This window comes from Caretta caretta, chromosome 1, assembly GCF_965140235.1.
Source record: "Caretta caretta isolate rCarCar2 chromosome 1, rCarCar1.hap1, whole genome shotgun sequence".
Taxonomy (NCBI): Eukaryota; Metazoa; Chordata; order Testudines; family Cheloniidae; genus Caretta; species Caretta caretta.
Window position 1 is genome coordinate 296,433,400 of NC_134206.1, and position 25,015 is coordinate 296,458,414.

Here is a 25,015-nt window from a genome sequence, read left to right on the forward strand (position 1 = left end):
AAATCTGCAGTTTAGCCACCTAAATACTTTTGTGAATCTAGGTCTAAGTTTTTACAGGATCAGGACCTTATATTGTAAACTTTTTGAGGGAGGATTGTTTCTTCGTGTGGGTTTGTGGTCTATAAAACAACCTGAACCCTACTATAGTATAAATATTTAATAAAAATTCCAAGTCATTCACTGCACAGTGAAGGTACTCTACTGGTGTAAATGAGAATACAGCCCAAAGAGCTAGATTTTTTCATTTTTATATATTGGTGTTTTTCTTTATTCAGGCCTGTTATGACCAAAAAAGATGACATTTATGGTTCTTAGTGACGCTGGGTAACTGTAGTCATTGCTGGCAGTTTCATTTTGAAGGGTTGTTAGTATGGACATAACTCTACACCCCATTTGGACAAAAGAAAAGCTCTGGTGTTGATGCTGCAAACACATACTACCGTGACAGTACTTGAAGTGAAGGGAGTTCTCATAATAGTACTATACTTAGATTGTAAGCCCTCTGAGGTAGCTGGGGCTCCTAAAAGAACAGGAGTACTTGTGGCACCTTAGAGACTAACAAATTTATTTGAGCATAAGCATCTGATGCAAGTGAGCTGTAGCTCACGAAAGCTTATGCTCAAATAAATTTGTTAGTCTCTAAAGTGCCACAAATACTCCTTTTCTTTTTGCGGATACAGACTAACACGGCTGCTACTCTGAAACCAAGTATTAAATGGTAAGTACTAGTTCTGTAGTAAAAAATGTTGGTAAGATCAGGCAGCGTGGTAAGACAACATCCATAGTACTCAACAGAACAGAGGAAGGGAAAGCCAGCAACTTGAAAAAGCACAGTTTTACACTGCACTCATTAAGGCACAACTTAACTACCATTTTTGTTATTTTCTATAGCATCCAGGAACTACTTCCTTTGGAATGTCAGCGTTTAACCTGAGCAATGCCATCATGGGGAGTGGCATCTTAGGGCTGTCATATGCCATGGCCAACACAGGAATTATACTTTTTGTGTAAGTATTCAAAAAGTGGTCAGAAAAGTGGGGAGAATATAATTAGCGAGCTATCAGTGTTTCTGTGATTAGAGAAAAATGCTTACGTGAAGAACCACATTTTATAGATAAAGAGATTTTTAAGGTCTCCAGTAATGAAAACATTTTAACAGCATTGCAAGACTCTGTCTAATGATGATAAACCACCCTAATTTCAGCTGTGTTTTGTATTAGATTCATTGCTGGGAATTTATATTGTCCAGTCAAAAACCAAAATTGGAAGGACAGTGTACTTCTTTCTCCTAAAATAACAACAGCATTCCCACTATTTCAGCACAGGCAATTCCACACAAGCAGTAAAGTATATATTTATTTATATGTTTATAATTATAACTTTGTCGAGACCGAGGAAAAATACTTCATGCCCATATAACTCTAGCCCTGAAAACAGAAAGTAGGGGCTGAATGCAAATATAGCTACATATTTACCAATATTTAATGTCAGCCACTCTCTCTAAAGTCTGTCTGTACCACTGAAGACAGAAATGGCATGTCGCTGACATACAGTATGTACACAGCATATGCTTTGATGGACACCAACAGACATCTATGTGCAGACATCCCTGGCTACCCCTATCAGGTTGAGAGAGAACATTTAAAAGTTGTCCCACTTTAGTAAGTGGCTTTAGTTTTATAATCTGGTTGTTTATGTGGGCCTTAATGTTAATCCTCCTTTGTTTAGTAGGAAGCCTAGAATGCAGTGTGGGTGATTGCTTTACATTACAGGAAAAATAGTAAACCTTCAGATCAACTTGCAGAGTTTTCTCTGTGTGATTCCTCTTGACTTTTGGAAGCTGTGTAACAAAAACTCTGCAGCAGGTTCTGAAACTGTATACTTAGATCCCAAGAGAGAATGGCATCTCCTATTTTTGGATGCAGAGTTTTTGCCTGAAATTAATTATGAGTGCAGATGCTACCACTTGGATGGCTAACTAGCTGACAGCACCTGCAAATCAGGTAGTTAAATGTCTTAGTGGGAGCATTTGCTCTCACAGAAATGGAAACTGGTTTTAAAAGGGAGTGCTCTAGAGCCAAGAAACTTTGAAAGGCTTTTTAAAAAACTCTTTAGAGTTCAAAAACTCTTCTTCCTTAGGGTGTTCAATAATAACCAACCCAGCTATGAAGTATCTCTATTCCATTGTATATTAGCCCTGGCTAAAAAAATTCTACTACATCTTCTAAATCCTAACTGTTAGCCACAGTTTTCAACGTGCGGAACCCTAACAAATCTTAAATTTAACAAACGCTATCAGAAGCCTAGTCATGTTAACTTTGGCAGAAGTAAAAATTGTCACCTTTAGACTGGGATAATGTTTAAATAGTGCCATCTAATAAAAAACAAACAAACCCCTTTCTCCACCCAGCAGCTCACTTTCTGTCCTATCACAGTTTCATACTTTGGGAATGAGAACAATCTCCCTTCTTGTGGTGGAGCATCTAATTTAAAAGCAGACAAGTTTGTGGAGGATATCATTACTTCAGTGTCAGACATATACTTGCTGTACATAATCCTGTACTTATAGATTCTGACTTTAGCTTTCAAAAGGATTGAAAAATTCCATTTGCCAAATGAAAACTACTGTACTAATCCTAATTCAGGTTATATTTACGGTCATTAATGTATTGTTCAGAGATGGCCCAAATGCTCCCTTTCAGTGAGATTTTACAGAGGAGGGGAGAAAGGTTTCTAAAGTTCAGAAAGTTTAATCCTGTAGCACCCTCCCTGCATTCTCCCCACATGGGAGAATGGTTTGCAGCTGCTTGGAGGGGACAGGGGATGTGGCTTTGAAATTCCACAGCTCTACAAAATCCACAAGGAACTCAGGTCCCAACACCACACGGATCTTAAGGATCTGCATGGTGGACCAGCACCTTTACACCGACCCCAGTTCCTCTTTCCTCTTGTACTATAGCTAATTCAGGAGCCTTGCTATCATTCGATTCCTTACGTACCTTTCTTAATGGGGTAGAATGATCAGCATTAACTCCCATGTGGATTTTTCACACAAATCTTCTGGTTAATAAGGGAGTAGGCTACATAGAGCACCCCAGAATATCTCTCCCAAACTATGTACAATTCAGTCATGCAGTGTTTATAGGAGCTTTTCACAGGCTGAAGGCAAGGTGGTGAGTAGTATGCTGCCCAGAATATAGTGACTCATAGACTTTAAGGCCAGAAGGGACCATCATGATCATCTAGTCTGACCTCCTGCACATTGCAGGCTACCAACTTACCCACCCACTCCTGTAATAGACCCATAACCTTGGCTGAGTTACTGAAGTTCTCAAATAATCATTTCAAGAGAATCCACCATTTACACTAGTTTAAACCTTCAAGTGACCTGTGCCCCATGCTGCAGAGGAAGATGAAAAACCCCAGGATCTCCTCCAATCAGACCCAGAGGGAAATTCCTTCCAGACCCCAAATATGGTGATCAGTTAGACCCTGAGCATGTGGGCAAGACCCACCAGGCAGATACCTGAAAAGGAATTCTCTGTAGTAACTCAGAGCCCTCCCCATCTAGTGTCCCATCACCAGCTGTTGGAAATATTTGCTGGTAGATATTTGCCCTGAAAAAGTCACATAAAGCATTAGTTTCTTGCATCAGTAGTTCTCAAAATACCAGCCATTGAAATCATGTAGAACTGAAATAGTATGTGGAGGAAGCTTGAGGGTAGTCAGAATTATATGAATTCAAGAATCAGTATCTCACAGCCTGCCAGCCAGGATTAGAAGCTAGTGCTGTATGCTTTCAGAAAGCAAGATTTCCAGTGTCATACAGTGCTCTTTGCTATCCCTGATCATTACGTGAGATCTCTCTATATATCCATAGTGTCAAATATGAGCTCCTAAGCTCAGGCTCCACAGTTCACAGGCAGCCAAATGCTCTGATTTTCAAACATAGGGGGTAGCCAACAGCTCCCATTGAAGTTGTTATGGTTTTCAGGTGGTTCAGAGGTGCTAGGTAAGGAGAGAGGGTTAAGTTACAATGTCAGTAAATGAGTGGGAGTCTAAGGCCCCAGATCCTGGAAGGCCCACTCATGTGGAATCCAGTTGACTTCACTGGGGCTCTGCGTGGGTGCAGGAATCTGCCTTTGCAGGACAATGCAGAATTAGTGCCTCAGTGAGTCTAAGTAAGTCTCTAGAGGCAAACTAAGGTGGTGTAACATGCATGTTCAGGTTGCCAGAGGATGTATAAATAAATTACAGCCAAAGCTTACCTCTGCCTTCTGGCCAATGACGCCAGCACTCAAACTGGTTTTGGGATAATGTACATATTAAAGTGATGGAGAGCAACTCAATATATGTTCTGTTAAGTCAATTTATTATCTCTATTGATAATTTATTATCTCTATTTCCGTTATTCCTTACAGAATCCTACTGCTCAGCATAGCAATATTATCACTCTATTCAGTTCACCTTTTACTGAAGACCTCAAAAGAAGGAGGTATGAGGACACTGTTGGTTAACTGAATGTTCATGTTGCATGCACATATTTCTCCTTTAAATATGTTTAATAATGTGCCTTTTTACAGTCCACCATGTTTTCTTTTTGCTTCTAGGCTCCCTAATATATGAAAAACTAGGTGAAAAGGCATTTGGATGGCCTGGAAAATATGGTGCTTTTGTTTCGATTATAATGCAGAATATTGGTGGTAAGGGCAAAATGTTCTTCTAAACAAATATTTTAAAAATAAACACTGGTCTCCCTTGGTAGCACATGTCCTCAGGCTGATGTGGATGCCATCACGGACTGAGCACAGTGGGGTAAATGGTCCCCAGTGATGTGCATAGCAAAAATAGGCAGACACACTGCTTTTCACAGTAACAGGAGAAAACTGGAGAAAGGTGCTCAGCAACTGATTTGCCAGATCAGTTATCTCTTGACACCATATTTTATTTTGGGCCTGATCCTATGAGATGTTGAGCACCCTCAGCTCCCATTCCCCAAGAGCTCGATCCTGCCACCATCATTCACACAAGTAGACTTTACTCACATGAGACATCCCCATTACATGCATACCAGTCCCAAGTTATTTTCCACATAAGTAAAAGTTGCAGGATTGGGTCTTAGCTCACTGGAAATGAAATGGAAATGTGTATGGGCTCAGTGTTTTAAAACTTGGTACTGTTTGGAAATCTCTATTATCTGGCTGCCAAGCACAATCAGCCATCCAGAGCAAAAGAAACTTGTCAATCGTATAGCAATTTCATAATAACTATACTAAAATAGTAGCCATTCGCAATAGAGAGAGTTTCACAATCAGGCCTTCTCTTTTGATTGGCTACTATGACTTTTCAAAGACCCCATCTATGAGTGCGTAACAAACATGCGTGTCTCAGCTTCTGTCCTTCCTTACTGAAGCCCAGATATCAAATACAGTTTAACTAGGCAAGGAATTATACTTAGTTGATGAGAAAGGAATATAACACAGGGAAAACAAAGGTTAAATAGGTTGACAGTTTGGGAAGAGGGGTCAGAAGTTGAGGCAGCCAAGTTTATTATGAGTAATGGATGGACAGTTCTGAGGAAAACGGTCCATTAGAGCAGCAGGATTTACAATAGCAAAGCCAAGAGACGGGGTAAAAATGTAAAAAGAAAAGGAGTACTTGTGGCACCTTAGAGACTAACCAATTTATTTGAGCATGAGCTTTCGTGAGCTACAGCTCACTTCATCAGATGTATACCGTTATCTGATTATATGGTTAGTCTCTAAGGTGCCACAAGTACTCCTTTTCTTTTTGCGAATACAGACTAACACGGCTGTTCCTCTGAAACCTGTCATTATGCAAGGGGTAAAAATGTGTATTTCAGCATAACAACAACTCGAGTGCTCTGTTAATTCAATAATAACTATATCATATTCAAAGACTCAAAGTTACTTTTAGTTCAGAATATGGCTCTTACCTTATTAATAGGGAGCATGGTCAAGTTATCATCTGTTTATTCACACTGCCAATTATGGTACGTAAATGGTGATTTGAGCACCAAAATACAGAACTGTCTAGGTACCATAACTTAGATACCCAATTCTAAAAACTGGACGATGTAGTTCATTTCATCTACATGTTCATATAGTTAAGCAAGTTTGACTAAAATCAATGTATATATTGCATTTTCAAAATAATGCATAGTTTATCATTTCTCTTTTTTTTTTAAAGAATGCTGACAGTAATGAGCATTCTTTAAAAAATGCATACCTGCATTGGAACCATATTATTCTACTTTACTTAGCTGATGTGTTTGTTTTTTCAGCAATGTCAAGCTACCTCTTTATTATTAAATATGAACTTCCTGAAGTAATCCGAGCATTTCTGCATCTTGAAGAGAATTCTGGGTATGTTTGTTTTGCACGACCTATGACTTCAGTGAAAATATTCTAGTTAACCTTGGCAGAAATGATTAATATTGGTTTGATTTGGTTCTTTTCCTCTTTAGAGAATGGTACCTGAATGGTAACTACCTCGTTATATTTGTGTCAGTTGGAATTATTCTTCCACTTTCCCTTCTAAAAAATTTAGGTAAAACTATTTCCTCACTTAAAATATATTATTTTGTTTCTTATCTTGATTAGTCATCTGAATTTATGTGTGGTTTAACTGCATGTGTTTTTTTTTTTATTCTTTCTTTGAAGGTTACCTTGGTTATACGAGTGGATTTTCACTTACCTGCATGGTTTTCTTTCTCACTGTGGTATGTGACTATATGAAATATATCACTAGCTATAACCAAAAGTAGGAAATACAGAATCTTTAAATAATTAAGAAACTTTAGCTGTCTTCTCTGTACTTATTTATTATTACTAGCGTTTAGAGGCTAGCCTGGTCAAGACCCTATAGTGCTAGGCACTGTACATGACAGTCGCTATCCCAAAGAGCTTACCATCTAAAAAGCAAAACATAACAGGGAGATGAGACAAAAAGCAAGGTGGAGGCAGAGTAACAAAACTAATAGGATATGCTCAATTCCTAGCCAAGCAGGGGCAATAATCACAATTTGCTACCTTAAAACATTAAATGTTCAGCCACTGATGTTTTCAGTCAAGGGTGTAAATAGAAGCCACCTTTTCAAAGCTATAGACTTGTGTTGACATTTTCTATTCTTATTGTAGGTTATCTACAAGAAATCCCAAATACCTTGCCCTCTCCCTGTCCCGGAAAATAGCGTTGGAAACTGGACCTACAACAACAACTCAGTTCCAATGCACTTAGTGATGTTACCAAATGAGTCTGTTAATTCTAAAGTGAATTTCATGATGGACAATACACCTGGGCACACCACGGGTTTTGAGGAGGCAAAAGACACCCTACACACAAGTGGAGTGGAATATGAAGCCCACAGTGATAGTGATGACATGTGCCAACCCAAATATTTTGTGTTTAACTCACAGGTAAGGGAGATTCCGCAGAATCTGTCTATAGCCATTAACTCCACACCTAAACTGCTGCCAAACACAATACATTCGGATGATTCAGTAGTGAATACTCATATTAAACACCTTTGTTTTTCAGACTGCCTATACAATACCCATCCTGGCATTTGCATTCGTGTGCCACCCTGAGGTGCTACCAATATACAGTGAACTTAAAGAGTAAGGCTCTTAACTTTACTTTTAAAAACAATTGTCACACACTTCCATAGTTAACCCGGTAGCAATTATCAGATCACTTTTTAGTGTCCAGCTTTAATCAATGATGTACAAATTCTCCCACTAATGGTTTGTTGCATTCCATAATAAGCAGATATTGATGATAAAACATACATCAGATTACTGACCTGAGGTTTACCTCATAAGAGGCAATAAATCTTGGTATTCCTTGAAATGAACTGAAATTTTATGAAATATCAATTACCAGAAATATTTGGAAACATTTCTGATATGGTCATGAATTCAAGTGTTGCACAACACCAAAAATATTTTGATGAGTGAGACTCCAGTCCTGCACCTGTATCTGTCAGTGCTCACGTTTACATCTCCCGGAGTCCCATTGACTCTCGGTGGGTGCAAAGATCTGCGCTGCAGGATCTGGCTGCAGGAATAAGGACTGTATCATGTAGCAAAGATTTTCTCATGCAGTCTGATTGAATTCTCATTAGTCAGTAATTATTTCTTCCAAATTTATGCTACAGCCAATCGGGTGAGGTAATTTATCACACACATCCACACTAGCCAGTTTACATTACTCCATATCTTAGCATTTTTGAGCTCTGAGGAAGTAAACTTACGGATGCTTAATGCCCATATCCAGCCAATCCTAATTCAGGACTTTCTTGTAAAAATATTTAACCAATGTATATATTAAAGAAGAATTGATCTTACCTATTCTTCTGTCGGTCCCTGATCCTCAGTGAAGCTCTGCACTGATACAAGTGTGCATTCATGCAAATCGGATGGTAGGATTGGGGCCTAGAATTAGAAACAATGCTTTTAGATTTCAGCACCTACATTTTTCCTTAAACTTCAGTCTGAAGTTGATGTTCTATAAAAATGTAAATAGTTAATTTTAACACTATCAGGTTAGCAATGTAAAACTTTTATATATACAAATCATTCTGAGCTTTTCTGTACTGTGTGACACTGGAGTTTGAAACAAAGGGCTTTAAAACTCACTTGAGTTTGTTGTAACATTGATTTAGGGTTAGTTGCTTTGAATTCACTAACTAGTGACAATGTTAGCAGAATACAGCTTGGACTCTTAGTTCACTAGAAGGTATGTACAAATATAGACTTTATAAACTATTTACACTGTTATTCTTCCCTTCCTACCCAGCCGGTCACGAAAGAGGATGCAGAATGTTTCAAACATCTCGATTGCTGGAATGCTGATCATGTATCTGCTTGCTGCTCTCTTTGGTTATCTTACCTTCTACGGTGAGTCAGAGCCATATTCTCTGTAGAAGTTTCTCAATTCTTTTAGAGGTTATCTGTAGTGGTGAGAATGAACAGCTGTGTGGGTCATGACTGCATGCATTCAGAGAACAAGATGCTGTAGATGTCACACTTTCCACATGGCCAAAGGAAGCAAAGCTGGCGATACTCAGCAGGTTTTCGCAATGCAATGGAGCACTTCTGTCTCTAGCTCTTACACCACTGCTACACCACTGTTACAGCTTCACCTTTCCTGAAAACAGGTGCAATACATCCTAGTGTACAAAAGGCCATAGGGATGGATTACCTGGTATAACTTAGTCTGTAGACATAGTAGACCATATGTTACTGCTGCTGCCCTCAGCTTAAACTTGCACTGCTTTTTACTTTATTAATTCCTCCATTATGACACGGAAGCATATGGCACATAACAGTTAGTGCTGCACATAATAACTGCATGTGGAATATTTTCAAAACAAGTGTCCACTGTCCCTTTTAGAGAAGCAGTTTAGTCCAGTGGTTAGGGTGCCAGACTGAAAGCCAGGAGTTCTACATACTTTGGGGAAGTCAGTTTGCCTCTCCGTGCCTCAGTTTCCCCATCTGAGGCTTATATAGCACATTTTGTAAAGTAATTTGAGATCCTTGGATGAGACACATTATATAAATGCTGAATGTTATTACCACCAACATTTCTACCACAGAGGGACTGATGTTGAGGAAAGCTTGTATCTAATCAGTAGCATGTGTCTGACGACAACTGCAGGGACACACCCTCTTTCATCTTGCTACGTTATAAAATCTTAGTTTTGAAAGTATAGATCATGCCTGAATGAGCTTAGCCTGTTTTCATTTTCTTTTGTAGGAGAAGTTGAAGATGAATTACTTCATACATACACCAAAGTGTACACCTTCGACACCCCTCTTCTGCTGGTTCGCCTGGCAGTGCTTGTGGCTGTCACCTTAACTGTGCCCATAGTCCTTTTCCCTGTAAGTAAATATAGCTTCTGAAGATTAAATCTGAGCAGCGTATACACATGGACTGTAATTATCTATTTTTACATTAATTTTGTCATACTTTAACATTTAAGAGAACTAAGTTCTGGGATTTTATGACATTTTCTGTTTTCTCATTTATATTTCACCTGAGACAAACAGCTGCACTTTTGGGTAACTCGGAGTACTGAACATTTAAAAACTGAAGCATATCAAAGCCAAAGGATTATTGCCAAGTGTATCTGTGGGCTCCTGTGTACTGTATTTAACAAGATTAGCAAAATTAGGCTGGAGTGTTAGTGATCCTGAACACCTTCTTGGGACAAATATTCGTAATAAAAATAACAATATAAAGTGAGCACTGTACACTTTTTATTCTGTGTTGTAATTGAAATAAATATATTTGAAAGCAGAAAATAATCCAAAAATATTTATAATAAACTTAAATTAGTATAAGTGTTTAACAGTGCAATTAAAAGTGTGAGTGATCACAATTCATTTTTTTAATTGAGTTAATTTTTTTTTAGTTAATTCCTCGAGTTAACTGCGATTAATTGACAGCCCTGCTCTTTATGCTCATATTTGAAGTAATGGATGTACTAGCTTCTGGGACGTAAACGCAGCCAGCCGTACAGAACCAAATCCAAATCCTGTTATTGATAGTTGAAGCTCTATCTGCATCACATGCTCCAGCAGCTCCCATGCAACTGACTGATCCTATCAGCAGTTCTGGGTTTCTCAGGCTACTGCTGTATGATGACCTTTAATTATTTGAAGTATTCAGCATTTTTATTCTTTTACAAAAAAATATACTTCGCCTATCAGAGTTTTTAAATTTACCTTTGTATGGCATTAATCACCAATGAAACTTAAATACGGGTTTAATTTCAAGTGGAACCACATGCCAGATATAACATACTGAAAGTGTCACATAACTGAGTAGAGAGAAAGAGACTAGTGCGTTAGCTGGTATAAATCAGCATGAGGGCCTGGCCTAGAATTTTTAAAGCTGTTCAATATTAAATTCAAAATCTATTATTTTAAACCTACTTATCTCTTCACAAGACTTAGACCTGAAACTCTAAAATGCAGATCTCTCAATATTTTTTAAAATGTAAAGACTCCCAAGTTTGACAGAAATTCATACTCCTATTGAATTACCCAACTACTTCAGAATCAGCTATTATTTTAAAAGATGGGAATGATTTGGAGCATATGTTTTTTAAAAGTATATGAACAGAATACTGTTCTACTTCCACCCTGAGGATCTCTTCATCGCTGTGCAATAGTGCAGTGTAACACTATCTGCTGTTGCCAAATGGATTTGCTGTTGACCTTTTACCTACTTATCTCTGCTTGTATAAAAGCAAAGAAACTATGTTCAAATCTGTGATGAAGTCACAATGAGCAAAGAGAATCCGCTCTCTATATGTCTTATAAATACAATTTGGAATATTATAATCTTCATATCTGTTTATTTTTTAATTTTGTTACGTATTTTAAAATTACAGCATGATCTTGCTACCACTGAAGTAAGTGGTAAAGCTCCCACAGACTTCAGTGGAATCAGGTTCAGGTTTCAAATAACTCATCTGATTATATTTCATAGATACATACATTTTTCCTCTGTTAGTTAGTATTAGTTATGGGGTTCTTTGAAATTTCCTGATAGCAGCACCTTTTAGTGGAAGAGACTTTTTTCTCCCTGATTTTTACACCCTATTTACTTGTCTTCTGCCCAGTAAATATTGGGGCTTCTGCAATAAACTGTGAACCCAAGCCTCAAAACTACATCCGGGTGGTAAAAGAGTTTGCATTAAGGGAAGAAAATGAATTAAAATATATTTCTTTGTTTAAAATTTCTCACTGGAATACTAGCACAGATCTTAAAGGAACAATGAGTTCCAAAATCCACTATCTTCTGCTTTTATTTTTCCTGTTACAGATCCGCTCATCAGTCACCGCACTGTTGTTTCCCAAAAGGCCATTCAGTTGGATAAGGCATTTCCTGATTGCAGCAGTAATTCTTGCATTTACTAACACACTTGTAATTTTTGTGCCTGCTATTAAAGACATCTTTGGATTCATTGGTAGGTTTCATGAATATTTTCAGTTTATTATGTTAATCTGTATCAAAACAGAATGCCTTACATTCATATATTGGAAGTGTATTTTGTCTCATTTACAATGCAGTAGCTTCAGTGCACTTATTCCTGATTTTGCACTATAAGGGTTAAAAGAAAAAAAAAAGACTGAAAATGACTCATCCAAGCTAAATGGTACCAGACTTTAGTTGGCAGCCTACATAAGTCACAGAGAACAAAAAAACGTCAATAAGTTTCTTTTCAAATTTTGAGAGTTAAGAAACTCCACCATCTATAGAACTGGTCAAGATGTATTGAATTTCCAAAATTGGATTAAAAAAAAGAATCAGGAAAAAGATTTCTTCCCCTGATCCCCCAACACACACACACTTGTTTTCTGTCAGTTTGAAAGTGTTGATTCAGGAATCAGGAGATCCAAATACTCCTGGAGGAAGTTTCCCCTGCATTTATAGTACTGGCCTCCTTTTCATTTTTTATGTTTTTTACCCACTCCTGGTCTGTAAAGAAGGTCTATGTCACTCAGCAGAATTGCCAATATAGTTTATAGTCTCTTTTTCATTATATTATTGGTTAGAAAACTTTCTACTCTGAATGAATCTTACTATGAAAATAAATATGAATAATTGTATAGTAAGTTAAACCACAGTGGACAGAACCTTGCCAGTGATTAAAAGAACAGCTTTCCTGTCCAGAGTTTGGGAACTCACTAAAATAATCTGAATTGAACTATCTGATGGAATTCATAGCACAAGCCCACAGTTTACTGTAACCTTTTTAAAAGACTGAAAATTACAAAAAGTCATAAAGCAGAAATATGTAGACTTAGGGAAATTCCACAAAACTGCCATATTGTTGATAATTTATTAGGATAAAGAGAGTGTCTTTTAGTTGTTCTAAAAAACAAAGGAGGAAAACATGACAGTACAAAGTGACTGGCCTCTCTCTGATATGCAGCTCATTTTTGAAGTCAGATAATTATAGGAAAAAAGCAGATTATGCCTCCCAAGGAAATAACAACACTGGTATACCTTAGCCTTCGCTCCCAATGAGAGATACTTTTTTCAGTTTCAAGGGTGAACATGTAAAAAAGTTATGACTAACTGAAAACACGATGTTATAATGAACAACCTGAACTGTAGCTGAGCCTGTAGCTACCACTCCAGGTATACTTTCTTTTCTGTAAAATGCTGTACATATTTACATATTAACCAGAACTCAATTATGGTTTCTGTTCCAGGTGCATCGGCTGCCACAATGTTGATTTTCATTCTTCCTGCTGCCTTCTATCTACGGCTTGTTAAGAAAGAACCTTTGAGGTCACCCCAGAAGATTGGGGTGAGTAAAGTAGGGGGAATTACAAGAGGAGGGTTTTTTGTTTTATTTTGTTACAATTATGTACAAATTAGGTACAATTAGCTGTTGTTTCACATTGGTTGTTACAATTATGAGCCCAAATTGGCTTCATTAGAATTAATAACCTGTATAAGGTCTGTGGGATTTTGTCCTATATTATGAACTGCAACACTGGCTCTTACACAAGGGATGGAGCTGACCAGTAGATGGTTCTAAAGTCCCTCAAAAGAGCAGTGGAATCCTATGGTCCTTGACTAGTTGTGTTCAGTACATTAGTACTCTTGAGAAATGCTGGGCTTGTCTACACAGGGGGGGTTAAACCAGATTAAGAAAAATTAATCCAGTTTGAAAACGCTTGTGTACACAAGACACACTTCATTGTAGCTAGGCTTGGAAGGATTAGATTCTTAATTGGTAAATGCCAGTAAACATCAGTTTCACCATACACACACACAAAACACAATACAGAAAATCTCAGGAGAATGTACAAAATATATGAACAAAAGATGAAATCCTAACCCTACCAAAGTCAATGGCAAAATTCCCATTGACTTCAATGGGGCTGAGATTTCACCCTTAGGGTATGCCTACATTGCAGGGAAAAAAAAAAAAAGATGTAGTCTTAACTACATAAGCCTTTGGCTGCTGGAATCCTGGCTGGGACAGGGTAGAACTAGCAATTATAAAGGACATTACTTTAGTTTGGCTTTAGATGAGCATCATAAAATTAGAACAGAACAAGATTTGTCACTGCAGCATCTGCTCCAGAGTGGCCAATAATTAAGCACACAAACTTGACTAGATTATAATCTGTATATGCATGAGGTCTGTCTCTGTTTTTTTATGCTAGAAGAAATGATCAGTGTAGGCATAAGGAGGCTTGGTAGGACAGTACATGGGACCCTGTACCAATGCTACTTGTGTTAAAGCTGCATCTGTCTGTTCATGGCATAGTGGAAGTTACCTGGTACAGGCACCTGTTTGAGAAACAATAAATGGACCATCGTTTTGTGATGGGCTAAATGGCAATGCGTGGCTGAATTAACATTTGTTTTAAACCACATGTAAAAGGCATTTACTCATTTCAAAGCAGCCCCTAGTTAACATCGAGACATAACACACAACTGCCACATAACTTTAGAACAAGTGGCTGTCTCTCACAGAAGTAGTCAGCAGTGGATTAGGAGGGAGATTGCACATCACAGTTAACAGGGATATTGTAACACTGATTAATAGAGGTATTTAAGATCCTGATTGAGGTAGGTTAGTAAACATACAGGAGGCATATCACATATCCACAGCATGCATCCATATCATGCTAGGCTCTAGCGAGTGATATTAATATCTTCTTTTCCTGAACACTAAGATCTATAATTTCTTTAAACAAATATCTTTTGGGAAAGTATAGATTGAAAATTAATCAGAAAAGATTTTGATAAAATATACACATAAATATAATTATTTGAAATATTTAACATGGAAAAAGTTTCATTTATACATATTAAAGAGATAAAAAGAATAAACTTTTCAATAACTACATTACTACGTAAGATATATTTTTGCAAAATTTTGGAGCACAGTTGTGTCTATTCACTGGTGTTTCTCTTTATGACTGAAACATTCAGAATTTATCATCCTGCACTGAGATTGAATACGTTCATTTTTGTGGCAGGAGTTGGAATGTCCTAAGATCATGCTCATTAAAGGTCCCAGTTCAGAATTTGAGAATGTAAGTCCCATTGAAGTCACTGGGACTTAACCACATAATTAAATGTAAGCAGGTACTTAAGTACTGTCCTGAAGAGGGAGAGACTGAAGCACATTCATAAGTGCTTTCCTTAGTCAAGGCATAAGGGCTTAATACTAGAAGCTGCTATCAGACTATGTGTGGCCATTTTTAAAGGTAAAACAAAACCAGAAGATACATAAATCATATTAGTGTTCGTATTAATGAAGCAAGTAAATACTAGCAAGTGGTTGTTTAGGGCCCATTCGGCAAAGCCTTGCTCACATGTGGTGACATTCACCCCTGTGCAGAGGCACTTAAATTGTGAACTGGCTTCATGCTGGCCCTCTGCACAGGAGTAACTTTCACCCAGATAGGTTCATTGAGGGACTATCAAAGATTGCTCATGCAAGTAGAACTTCATAGGTTAGGGCCCCTAGTAGGTGACAGATATAGAATGTGATTCCAGTAGAATTATTCTGTCACCTAACATATTTTCAATATTAATATGGTCTTTTCCCCAATTGCAGGCGCTGATATTTCTCATAGTTGGCATAATCTTTATGCTCGGAAGCATGACTCTAATTGCACTGGACTGGATTTACCACTCTTCAAGTTCCAAACATCACTAACCTGTGCAGTCGTGAAAGTACGTCTCAGACAGAAAATGCTTGGATATACATGCTCCAAAAGACTCTTGACACCTAGATGGGAGTGTTATTCCTAGCTAATAATTGCAAGATTCCAAAGACTGTGACTAGTAATGCCACTAGAACCCTATGGAATACTAAATCATCCTTCTTACAAGGGATAGTTATTTATACATTAAAAACCTGTGCTGAACATTTCTAGCTGGGTTATAATAAAATGTGTGTTGCGAATTTTTTCCCAAAAGCACAATAAGGGTAACTGTCCATATAGTCTTCAAAAATCCATTTTTCCCCATTATTTTGATAACTACAGTTCCTAGGAAAACAATGCAGTGTCCAAAAAATCAGCTAGTGCCTTTTTATAACTGAAATACATGGACATGGCTTAAAAGCAGGGCAGAATGTAAGAGAAAAGACAGGAGCTACCTAGGTGGTCTGAAATCTAAGTATCATTGATCTTTCAAGTCAGGAAGATGACAACTTTGACCAACCAGTCAACAAAGCTGAATGTTAAATTTGTTGTTACCTGTACTGTCAGGTATCAGGTGTGTTAGAGCTGTTAAACCCTCATTCAAAATAAAACAAGAAAACATGCTAACATGGGCCCCAGTCCTACAATCAGATCTGAGTGAGCAGACTCCTGCACGGATGTGACTGCCATATGAAGCAGGGTTCCACCTGCCTGGATCAAGTTGCAGGGCTGGGGCCTATATTTAAATAAGACTTCTACATAACTATTGTTCTGTTATTATATATATATCTGTGCTGGGAGCAGCAGGTGGTTCTGGTGTGGGGTTTGGTTGTTTTTTTTAAATTCTTGTAAACATGTGTGAATTTAGGTGACTGAACAACTTGTAATCTGTCTATAAACTCGTCTTCCATTATAACTCAGAGATTTAAGGAGACCACAAGGCATGTGAAAGCACACCACCCAGTATTGTTTGATACATTTTTATTTGATGTGTTCAGTGCAGGAAACTGTGATTTACTATATATATATTTATGTATATATTCTTTTTCTCTAACTATCAGAATGTTAATGTATGGTACATTATTTTTGATTTTTTATATGGGTAGTTCTTTGTTTTTATAGCCACAAACTTTATACTGTTTTGAAGAAAACAGATTGGGTTGTTGGGTCTGTAAAAAGTTCATTTTTATGTATCAGTGCTTGACAAATACTTGTGAAAGCCCAAGCTGTTACCTGTGTAACAAGACACTCTGATGTTTACTACAATATCATCTTATAAAAAAATTGCAACAATACAGGCCCCTCTTCTCCTAAGAATTGTCAATATATGCTGTACAATTCTGTATTTTTGCCCTAGATTACAAAACTAGGTAGTTTCTTCTGTTAATATATTTTAGCTTGCATATGTATGCATTAGTATTAAGTCAGCATATACAATTAAGCTATATAATTTAATACAAAGGAAAAGATTAATTCAAGAGCAAGTTTATCATTCTAGGCAGTTGAGCAAAACAAAGAGAAATTATATATTACATGGGTGGTTAGTTAGCACTCATTATCCTAGGGGCTCTGGCTGCTTACTTTATGACATGTGGGGTAAATTCTGACCTAATTTAGACCACACGCGCTCTCCATTCTCACCAGTGCAAATCAAAAGTCAATGGCATCAGATTAGCTCTAAACAAAATGTGACTGAGTGAAGAATCAGGGTACAATTCAGCCAACTGTTTAAATTTGAAAATTAAAAACTATGATGTATTCAGCCGTGTATTAATTAGTAAAGCCATGCAGAGTTATGGTTTGTCTGACTAATCTATTTAGTTTGATATAGAATTGACTGTGTCTGTGTGTGTGTGTACACACAGACAGACCTTTAATGTCTCAAAGAAATGGTCCCAATTGAGTTATATCTTTCTGTGTACTATTTTATTCTTGTATAAAAGTACTGTAACCTTGGTATCCTGGATCACATTTCTATGTATGTATTCATTATTTAGAAAAAACTGCAATATTATTTTGGTTGGGATTTTAAGGGGATTAACACAAACAGGGCAGCGATTGTACTGATACATAACATCTTTAACATCAGTGTCTGATGCTGTAATCCTTTCACACACACAAAATTCCCATTGACATCAGTCAAAATTGTGCATGTAAAAGGACTGCAGCACTGAATTATAATTGTGGTTTGGTTTTGGAGGGGCTGCTAATCGAGGACTTGGAAATACATTCAGATATTTGATAAGTATTTAATCTAACGCTCCTAAAATAGAACTGCAGTAAAGATACAACCAGAAAAATTATAGGGAAATAGTGCAATCTACTGCCTTTTCACTGCAGGACAGTATTTGGTTTCACATGAAAAATGAGTGGTTAACTTGAACCTGCCATAACTGTGTTCAGAAACAGTTTTCAAATGCATGATAAAATGTCAAACATTAAAGCTACAGCATATTCCCACTATATGCAGAGTTAGCTGCCACACATATTGTGGGATAGGCATAGTATTATACACTAATTTATTTAGCACCTCTTGGGGATGGCTGAAGTTGAATTTTCTTGTCCATTTTGTAATATTTAGGCCTTGGGAGGATTTTTATTACAAAAATGTATACTGATGCATAATAAATTAACTTTTCAAAAAGCCTGCTGACTTTTTTTTTTAAGTTGGTATGATCTGGTTTGTTTTTTTTTAAATGAGGCAAGAAGCAAAGCTAGAAGCAGCACATCTAGTGGTTAGAGCAGCAGCCTGGAAGTCAGGAAACTTGGGTTCTAGTCCTAATTCTTCCACTGTGCTACCAGGTGACCTTGGGGAAGTCATTTAACATCTCTATTTATCAGTTTCCTCCGTATGTAAAATAAGGATAATACTTAGCAACTGTTGGTAAGTGCTTTGAGATATTTGCATGAAAGGCACCATATAAGTGTATAGTATTAGTTTATCAAAGTCACAGGCCATGCTTTTCAAAAAAGACTCGTGTTTTTGACTAATGATTTTGGGTGCCCAATTGAGATTCCTTAAAGGGGCCTGATTTGGGGGAGCTTAAAACTTTCTGAAAATGAGGCTTCTTTCAGGTCTCTCATGTTGGGTACCCCAAATCACTAAACATTTTTTAAAATCTTGGGCATATGTTTAACCTAATCTTTGTGCTGCTAATAGTATACAAAAATATTTATGACTTTATTGGCCTTTGGGATGCACATACAAGGTTGATCATGTATTTACTTTCTCTGCTTAGTTAACCCAATGGATTGTGTGACTGAACATCCACTGCAGTAGCATAACCATGCTGCCTACCGTGACTTGTCCCCTTGTGGAATGTATGGAGACTGAAACTAAATAATTTTTCCTTGAACTACCAGCTCAAGCTGTTATCCAATAATAAATAATAATTAAAATACCCTACTCACATTAAAAGCCTCTATTCGTCTTATTTTATATCAGGCTTTGGGAAAATTCTGCCTTCTACCTGTTTGCAGCACTCTGGCTGATACTGCCCTTTCCTTCCTCTGCATCCCCCATAGAGAATATTACTGCCTTGCCTAGTGGATCACTGTGTCATTATACATTAATATCAAGGTGGGGGTATGTGTCACTCAGCTATAGATGTTGTCTACCTTCATCACTGAGCCACCCCAGGGAAATTGCTCTGACTGCTGATTTTGCTTCTTGCGCATGCTTTATTTAGCCATCTCTCTTAAGTGCTCACAGAGCTCAAAAATAAAAGTCAGACTTTGATTATCCAGATGGAATCAGGAATGCTGAACTTATTTAAATAGCATCAGAGGGGCAGCCGTGTTAGTCTGGATCTGTAAAAGCAGCAAAGAGTCCTGTGGCACCTTATAGACTAACAGACGTATTGGAGCATAAGCTTTCATGTGCGAATACCCACTTCATCGGATGCATTTAGTGGAAATTTCCAGAGGCAGGTATAAATTTGCAAGCAAGAATCAGGCTAGGGATAACGAGATTAGTACAATCAGGGAGGTTGAGGCCCTCTTCTAGCAGTTGAGGTGTAAACACCAAGGGAGGAGAAACTGCTTTTGTAGTTGGCTAGCCATTCGCAGTCTCTGTTTAATCCTGAGCTGATGGTGTCAAATTTGCAAATGAACTGAAGCTCAGCATTTTCTCTTTGAAGTCTAGTCACACAATCCATTGTCTACAGCCAAGCACATTTGCTCCAACCCTTCAGACAGACCAACACCTACAAGATCTTCATCAAGCTTTCTCAAAACTACGATACCCACATGAGGAAATAAAGAAACAGATCAACAGAGCCAGACATGTACCCAGAAGCCTCCTGCTGCAAGACAAGCCCAAGAAAGAAACCGACAGAACTCCATTAGCCATCACATACAGTCCTCAGCTAAAACCTTTCCAACGCATCATCCTGGACAACCCATCCTGGACAACAATCCCCCATTTTCACAGGCCTTGGGAGGCAGGCCAGTCCTCACCCACTGCCAGCCTGAAGTATATTCTCACCAACAACTACAGACCGCACCATAGTAACTCTAACCCAGGAACCAATCCATGCAACAAATCTCGATGCCAACTCTGCCCACATATCTACACCAGCAACAGTATCACAGGACCTAACCAGATCAGCCACATCATCCCCGGTTCATTCACCTGCATGTCCACTAAAGTAATATACGCCATCATGTGCCAGCAATGCCCCTCTGCTATGTACATCGGCCAAACTGAACAGTCTCTATGTAAAAGGATAAATGGACACAAATCAGATATTAGGAATGGGAATATACAAAAACCTGTAGGAGAACACTTCAACCTCGCTGGACACACAACAGTAGATTTAAAGGTAGCCATCCTGCAGCAAAAAAACTTCAGGACCAGACTTCAAAGAGAAACTGCTGAGCTTCAGTTCATTTGCAAATTTGACACCATCAGTTTAGGATTAAACAAAGACTGCGAATGGCTAGCCAACTACAAAAATGGTTTCTCCTCCCTTGGTGTTCACACCTCCACTGCTAGAAGAGGGCCTCATCCTCCCTGATTGAACTAACCTCGTTATCCCTAGCCTGATTCTTGCTTGCATATTTATACCTGCCTCTGGAAATTTCCACTATATGCATCCGACAAAGTGGGTATTTGCCCATGAAAGCTCATGCTCCAATACGTCTGTTCGTCTATAAGGTGCCACAGGACTCTTTGCCGCTTATTCAAATAGACAGATGATTTCATGTGATTAATAACATTGAGTGATATTGCTTCTTTTTGAATAAAATGAAGCTTACAGAGCATCTAAATTCAGAGAATCAAGGCTTGAATAAAAGACGTTTTTAAAAGTTCATATTAAATAAAGATTACTCTAGCGGACAAAAATCAGCCAGGCTTGCTTCCATATCTGCAGTATTTCCCAGCATGCATTACAAACTCTGGTGCTCAGAAGGATTTGCACATTGGAGCATCACTAAAACTTTAAAAATTCAGCCCTCTCCCTGGCAGGGGCCATGGGTGGGGTGGGGAGAGCAGCAGCACTGAGCCGCGGCAGGAGCTGCAGGCGGCAGAAGCAGGCCCCAGCCCAGGTGCCCTGAGCCTGGTCCCCCAAGCACTGGCAGGAGCTGTGGCGGGGGGAGGTGGCAGCCCCCAGCCTGGGCCCCCCGAGCCCCAAAAAAGACCTGTGGGGGCGGGGGCAGAAGCCCAGAGCCCAGCTCTGGGGCTGTTGCACTGCAGAAGTGAGGTGGTCCCTCCCCAGCCTGGCTGATTTCGGAGATATCCGATTTCATGGGGAAGGGCTTATTTCACAGTCCATGACATGTTTTTCACAGCCGTGAAATTGGTAGCACCCTAATCATGTATTTATAAAGAACTTGGGGTTCACCCCTAGGCTTGGGTCCTAAGGCAGTCCCAGGCAAGTATTGATGGACCACCTACAATAACCATGGGGCAGCTCAGTTAAAGCCGGGTCTTTTCCATCAGTGTTCCATTTGCTATTCCTCCTTTGATGAGGCTGTGCACATGGTTTGATCTTGTGGCCCAGGGTTCCACTGGTGAAATGTGATATCAAGTCTGCTTTTTGATTGCTGCCGATGCACCTTTTTGACTTTAACCTTTCGGGTTTCTTTTTAAGGACTGCATTATTGTGATAACTGTAAGCCCAGGGGATGTTCAATAGCTTATTCAGCATTTAAAAAATTCTGTTCAATGCTACACTGGGCAGTGGTTTGCGAATCTGGTTTATGGCAGCTAATGCACTATTTAGATTAGTTTTTGTTCACAGGCAGGGTGGATTCGGACAAGCGTGAGAGACTGATGGACTCCTTCCAGTCTTTGTTGGATAAATTGGGCATACCTCTAGCAGGGGAAAAGACAGAGGGGCCGTCCTATAAGGTGACCTACCTGGGTATTCAGCTAGACACACTAATGAGTATATCTTAACTCCCTCAGGATAAGCCTTGGGAGCTACTGGGCTTGATTAGCAGCTGTGTAAAGGCCGAGAAAGTTACATTTCATGAGCTGCAATCTATTATAGGTCATCTTAACTTTGCTTGTCAGGTGGGCATTTTGCACCCAGCTTTCACAGGCCACCACAGGAATATCTAGGCCTCACCATTTTATAAAACAGTTATAAAGAGATGAAAGAGGATTTGGGGGTGTGGGAACAATCTGAGCCATTTCAGTGGGGTTTCCTTGTGGAGGAAGGAATGGACACTTGAGGCTGATTAATTACGGAAAATGCCACAAGCGGGATTCATAATCATAAAACGGTGAGCAGGAAGCCCACCCCAGAGTGTGTGAGGCAGTGTTATCCACCTCATGTTCTTGAGTTCTACAACCAAAAGTTCCTTTTCTGTGCCCCTCTCTACTCCCTCACCATATCCCACTCACAGTGATTGTCCTTGGTCAGCGAGGACGCAGGGTTCAGAGGCGCATCTCTGTGAGTTCACCTCCCAACGAGGGAAGAAGGCACCTTGCTTGCTCCAGCATCTGAGCACTAGCTTTGGCTGGCCGCCCCACCCGCCGCTGCTCCTCGCCACCTGGCCACCCCACCAGCTGCTGCTCCTCTCCGCTGGCTGTCCCACCAGCCAAGGTTCCTCGCTGCCTCGCCAGCTGCTCATTCTGCTCACCGCCTCACCAGCCACTTGTTCACCAGCTGACTGTCAGTCACATTCTGCTGCCACCTGCCTCTCTGTCGTGACCTCTGCACATCGGTCTCTTAGTAATTTTCAGCTCTTTGCAGGCTGGACAGAAACACTGCCCCCATCTCAAGTGATTTCAGTTCTCAGTGATTTTTACCTCTTAGCAGGAAGGGCAGAAACACTACCCCACCACAACTGATTTCAGCATTGATTGAACATTTAAAGTAACAAAGAGGCTCCTAATGAAGCCTACTTAGCTCTTTCTTTGAACAGTGGGGAGGAACTGGTTAAACCAGCCTGGGGAGGGTCCACACACCTCCTGGCTGGGACACCTGTCCCCACCCCTTTTACTTTCACAGGACTCTGGCATTCGAGCCCCTGGCTTAAAGAGGTCCTTTCAGCTGAGGGTGACTCCCTCATTTGGGACAGGTTAAGCACAGTTCTGCTCCCTTTTATTCATACCATAATTACAACATTGGTAACAGCATTTCACTACCCCTGCATTCAGTACTAAAATGATTTGTAACCCAACACCAGCCAAAGTTGATTACTTTGAGCAAAACATCACTCTAAGCACAGCAGGAGCAAACTGTATTTACATGAACACACCTAAAGTCTCTCCACCTCCCAGCTAGCTGTCAGGGAGGAATTCATTCAGATCCTGCTTACATCATAAGAAGGGAGCAAGACCTCTTTTGCACTTAAAAGCAGACTGAGAATTTGGCAAGATGGGAACTGGCCCATCAAAGCTACAGTGATCAAAGAAGAATCTCTTTGCTCATACTAGGTTATCACAGACAAAGGCAAAAATCTTAAGAAGAAATCAAAAGCATCTGCTCTAGATACCCGGCAACTTGGCCAACATAAGTGAAATGAAAGCAGACTTACAAGGCAAAAACAATTCACAAACTGAACCTGTTATTGACCATGAGACTGAAGAGTCTGTCACAATAAGGACTTTTCTCATGGGGGTCTGCAATAAAGCAGTTTCGGAATGCCCTAAGAGACTGATGGAGACACATTCAAAGTTGTGTTAAAGCAACCTGAAGGGCTGGTAATTCAGTTATTCTAGTCTATTTGTTAATGTTTGTATTACTTCAATTTAATAGTTTTTTAATGCAGTAAAGGGATCTTAAACAGAAAAGATATGCTACCAAGTAAGTCCTCTAGAAAGCATGGAGATGCCACATTTCCTGTATACTCTTTATGCACTCTTTGGTTTCCTGTGACACTTCCTGCTTGAAGTAGGAAAATAAAAAGCCCAGGACAGGGCAATTGGAGGGTGTAGCTACACAGAATAGTAGAAAGTTCTGTTACCTCATTTCTATACATAGTTCCTGTTCACAATAAAGGTTTTGTCTGGACACCAGTCTGCTTGTCAAAACAAACAAACAAACAAAAACCCACGGTAGACTCACCTAGTGTAAACATCAATTCTCCTCATCTTTAGATTGCCCCTAATCCTCCACACACAGTACAGAGCTCCACATCTCTGGTGCTATACACAACTGAAACTACTCACAGCTTTTTGGGCCTCTTTCTGGCATGTAGAGTACCCATGGATTAGGGCCATAAATAGTTATACACATAAGAAAAATAAGTAGCCCACTGTGATCTGCCACTTAGGTAAAGCAAATATTGAGTTTCAATTCAATGAAAAGAAAACACGTGTGATTAAAGCCATATGAAAAATCCTCTCTGTCAGGGTTTTCTCCCCACCCTGAACTCTAGGGTACAGACGTGGGGACCCACATGAAAGACCCCCCCCAAGTTTATTTCTACCAGCTTAGGTTAAAAACTCCCCAGGCACAAATTCTCCCTTGTACCTTTGGTTTAAGTAACGCTGCCACCACCATGTGATTTAACAAAGAACCAGGGAAAAGGACCACTTAGAGTTCCTCTTCCCCCAGCAATCCCCCCAAGCCCTTACAACCCCTTTCCTGGGGAGGCTTGAGAATAATATCCTAACCAATTGGTTACAAAATGATCAAAGACCCAAACCCCTGGGTATTGGAACAATGGAAAAATCAGTCAGATTCTTAAAAGAAGGATTTTATTTAAAAAAAATGGTAAAAATCATCTCTGTAAAATCAGGATGGAAAATACTTTACAGGGTATTCAGATTCAAAACACAGAGAATTCCCCTCTGGGCAAAACCTTAAAGTTATAGAAAACAGGAATAAACCTCCCTCTTA

General features: G+C 39.2%; 1 protein-coding gene across 5 annotated transcripts in view; it reads left to right on the forward strand.

Moving 5' to 3' along the window:
• SLC38A4 (solute carrier family 38 member 4) overlaps positions 1-18,360 on the forward strand; it is a 60,559-nt gene extending 42,199 nt beyond the window's left edge. For all 5 annotated transcript variants that reach the window (XM_048835964.2, XM_075124386.1, XM_048835965.2 and 2 more), the window contains 13 exons: positions 892-1,007; positions 4,422-4,495; positions 4,611-4,703; positions 6,305-6,386; positions 6,488-6,570; positions 6,684-6,742; positions 7,161-7,439; positions 7,561-7,640; positions 8,821-8,921; positions 9,781-9,905; positions 11,857-12,001; positions 13,254-13,351; positions 15,626-18,360. In XM_048835964.2, coding sequence (XP_048691921.1) covers positions 892-1,007; positions 4,422-4,495; positions 4,611-4,703; positions 6,305-6,386; positions 6,488-6,570; positions 6,684-6,742; positions 7,161-7,439; positions 7,561-7,640; positions 8,821-8,921; positions 9,781-9,905; positions 11,857-12,001; positions 13,254-13,351; positions 15,626-15,727 — 1,437 coding nt within the window. In that variant the 3' untranslated portion in view covers positions 15,728-18,360. The remainder of the gene's footprint in view (positions 1-891; positions 1,008-4,421; positions 4,496-4,610; positions 4,704-6,304; positions 6,387-6,487; positions 6,571-6,683; positions 6,743-7,160; positions 7,440-7,560; positions 7,641-8,820; positions 8,922-9,780; positions 9,906-11,856; positions 12,002-13,253; positions 13,352-15,625) is intronic.
• Positions 18,361-25,015: the final 6,655 nt, after the last annotated feature.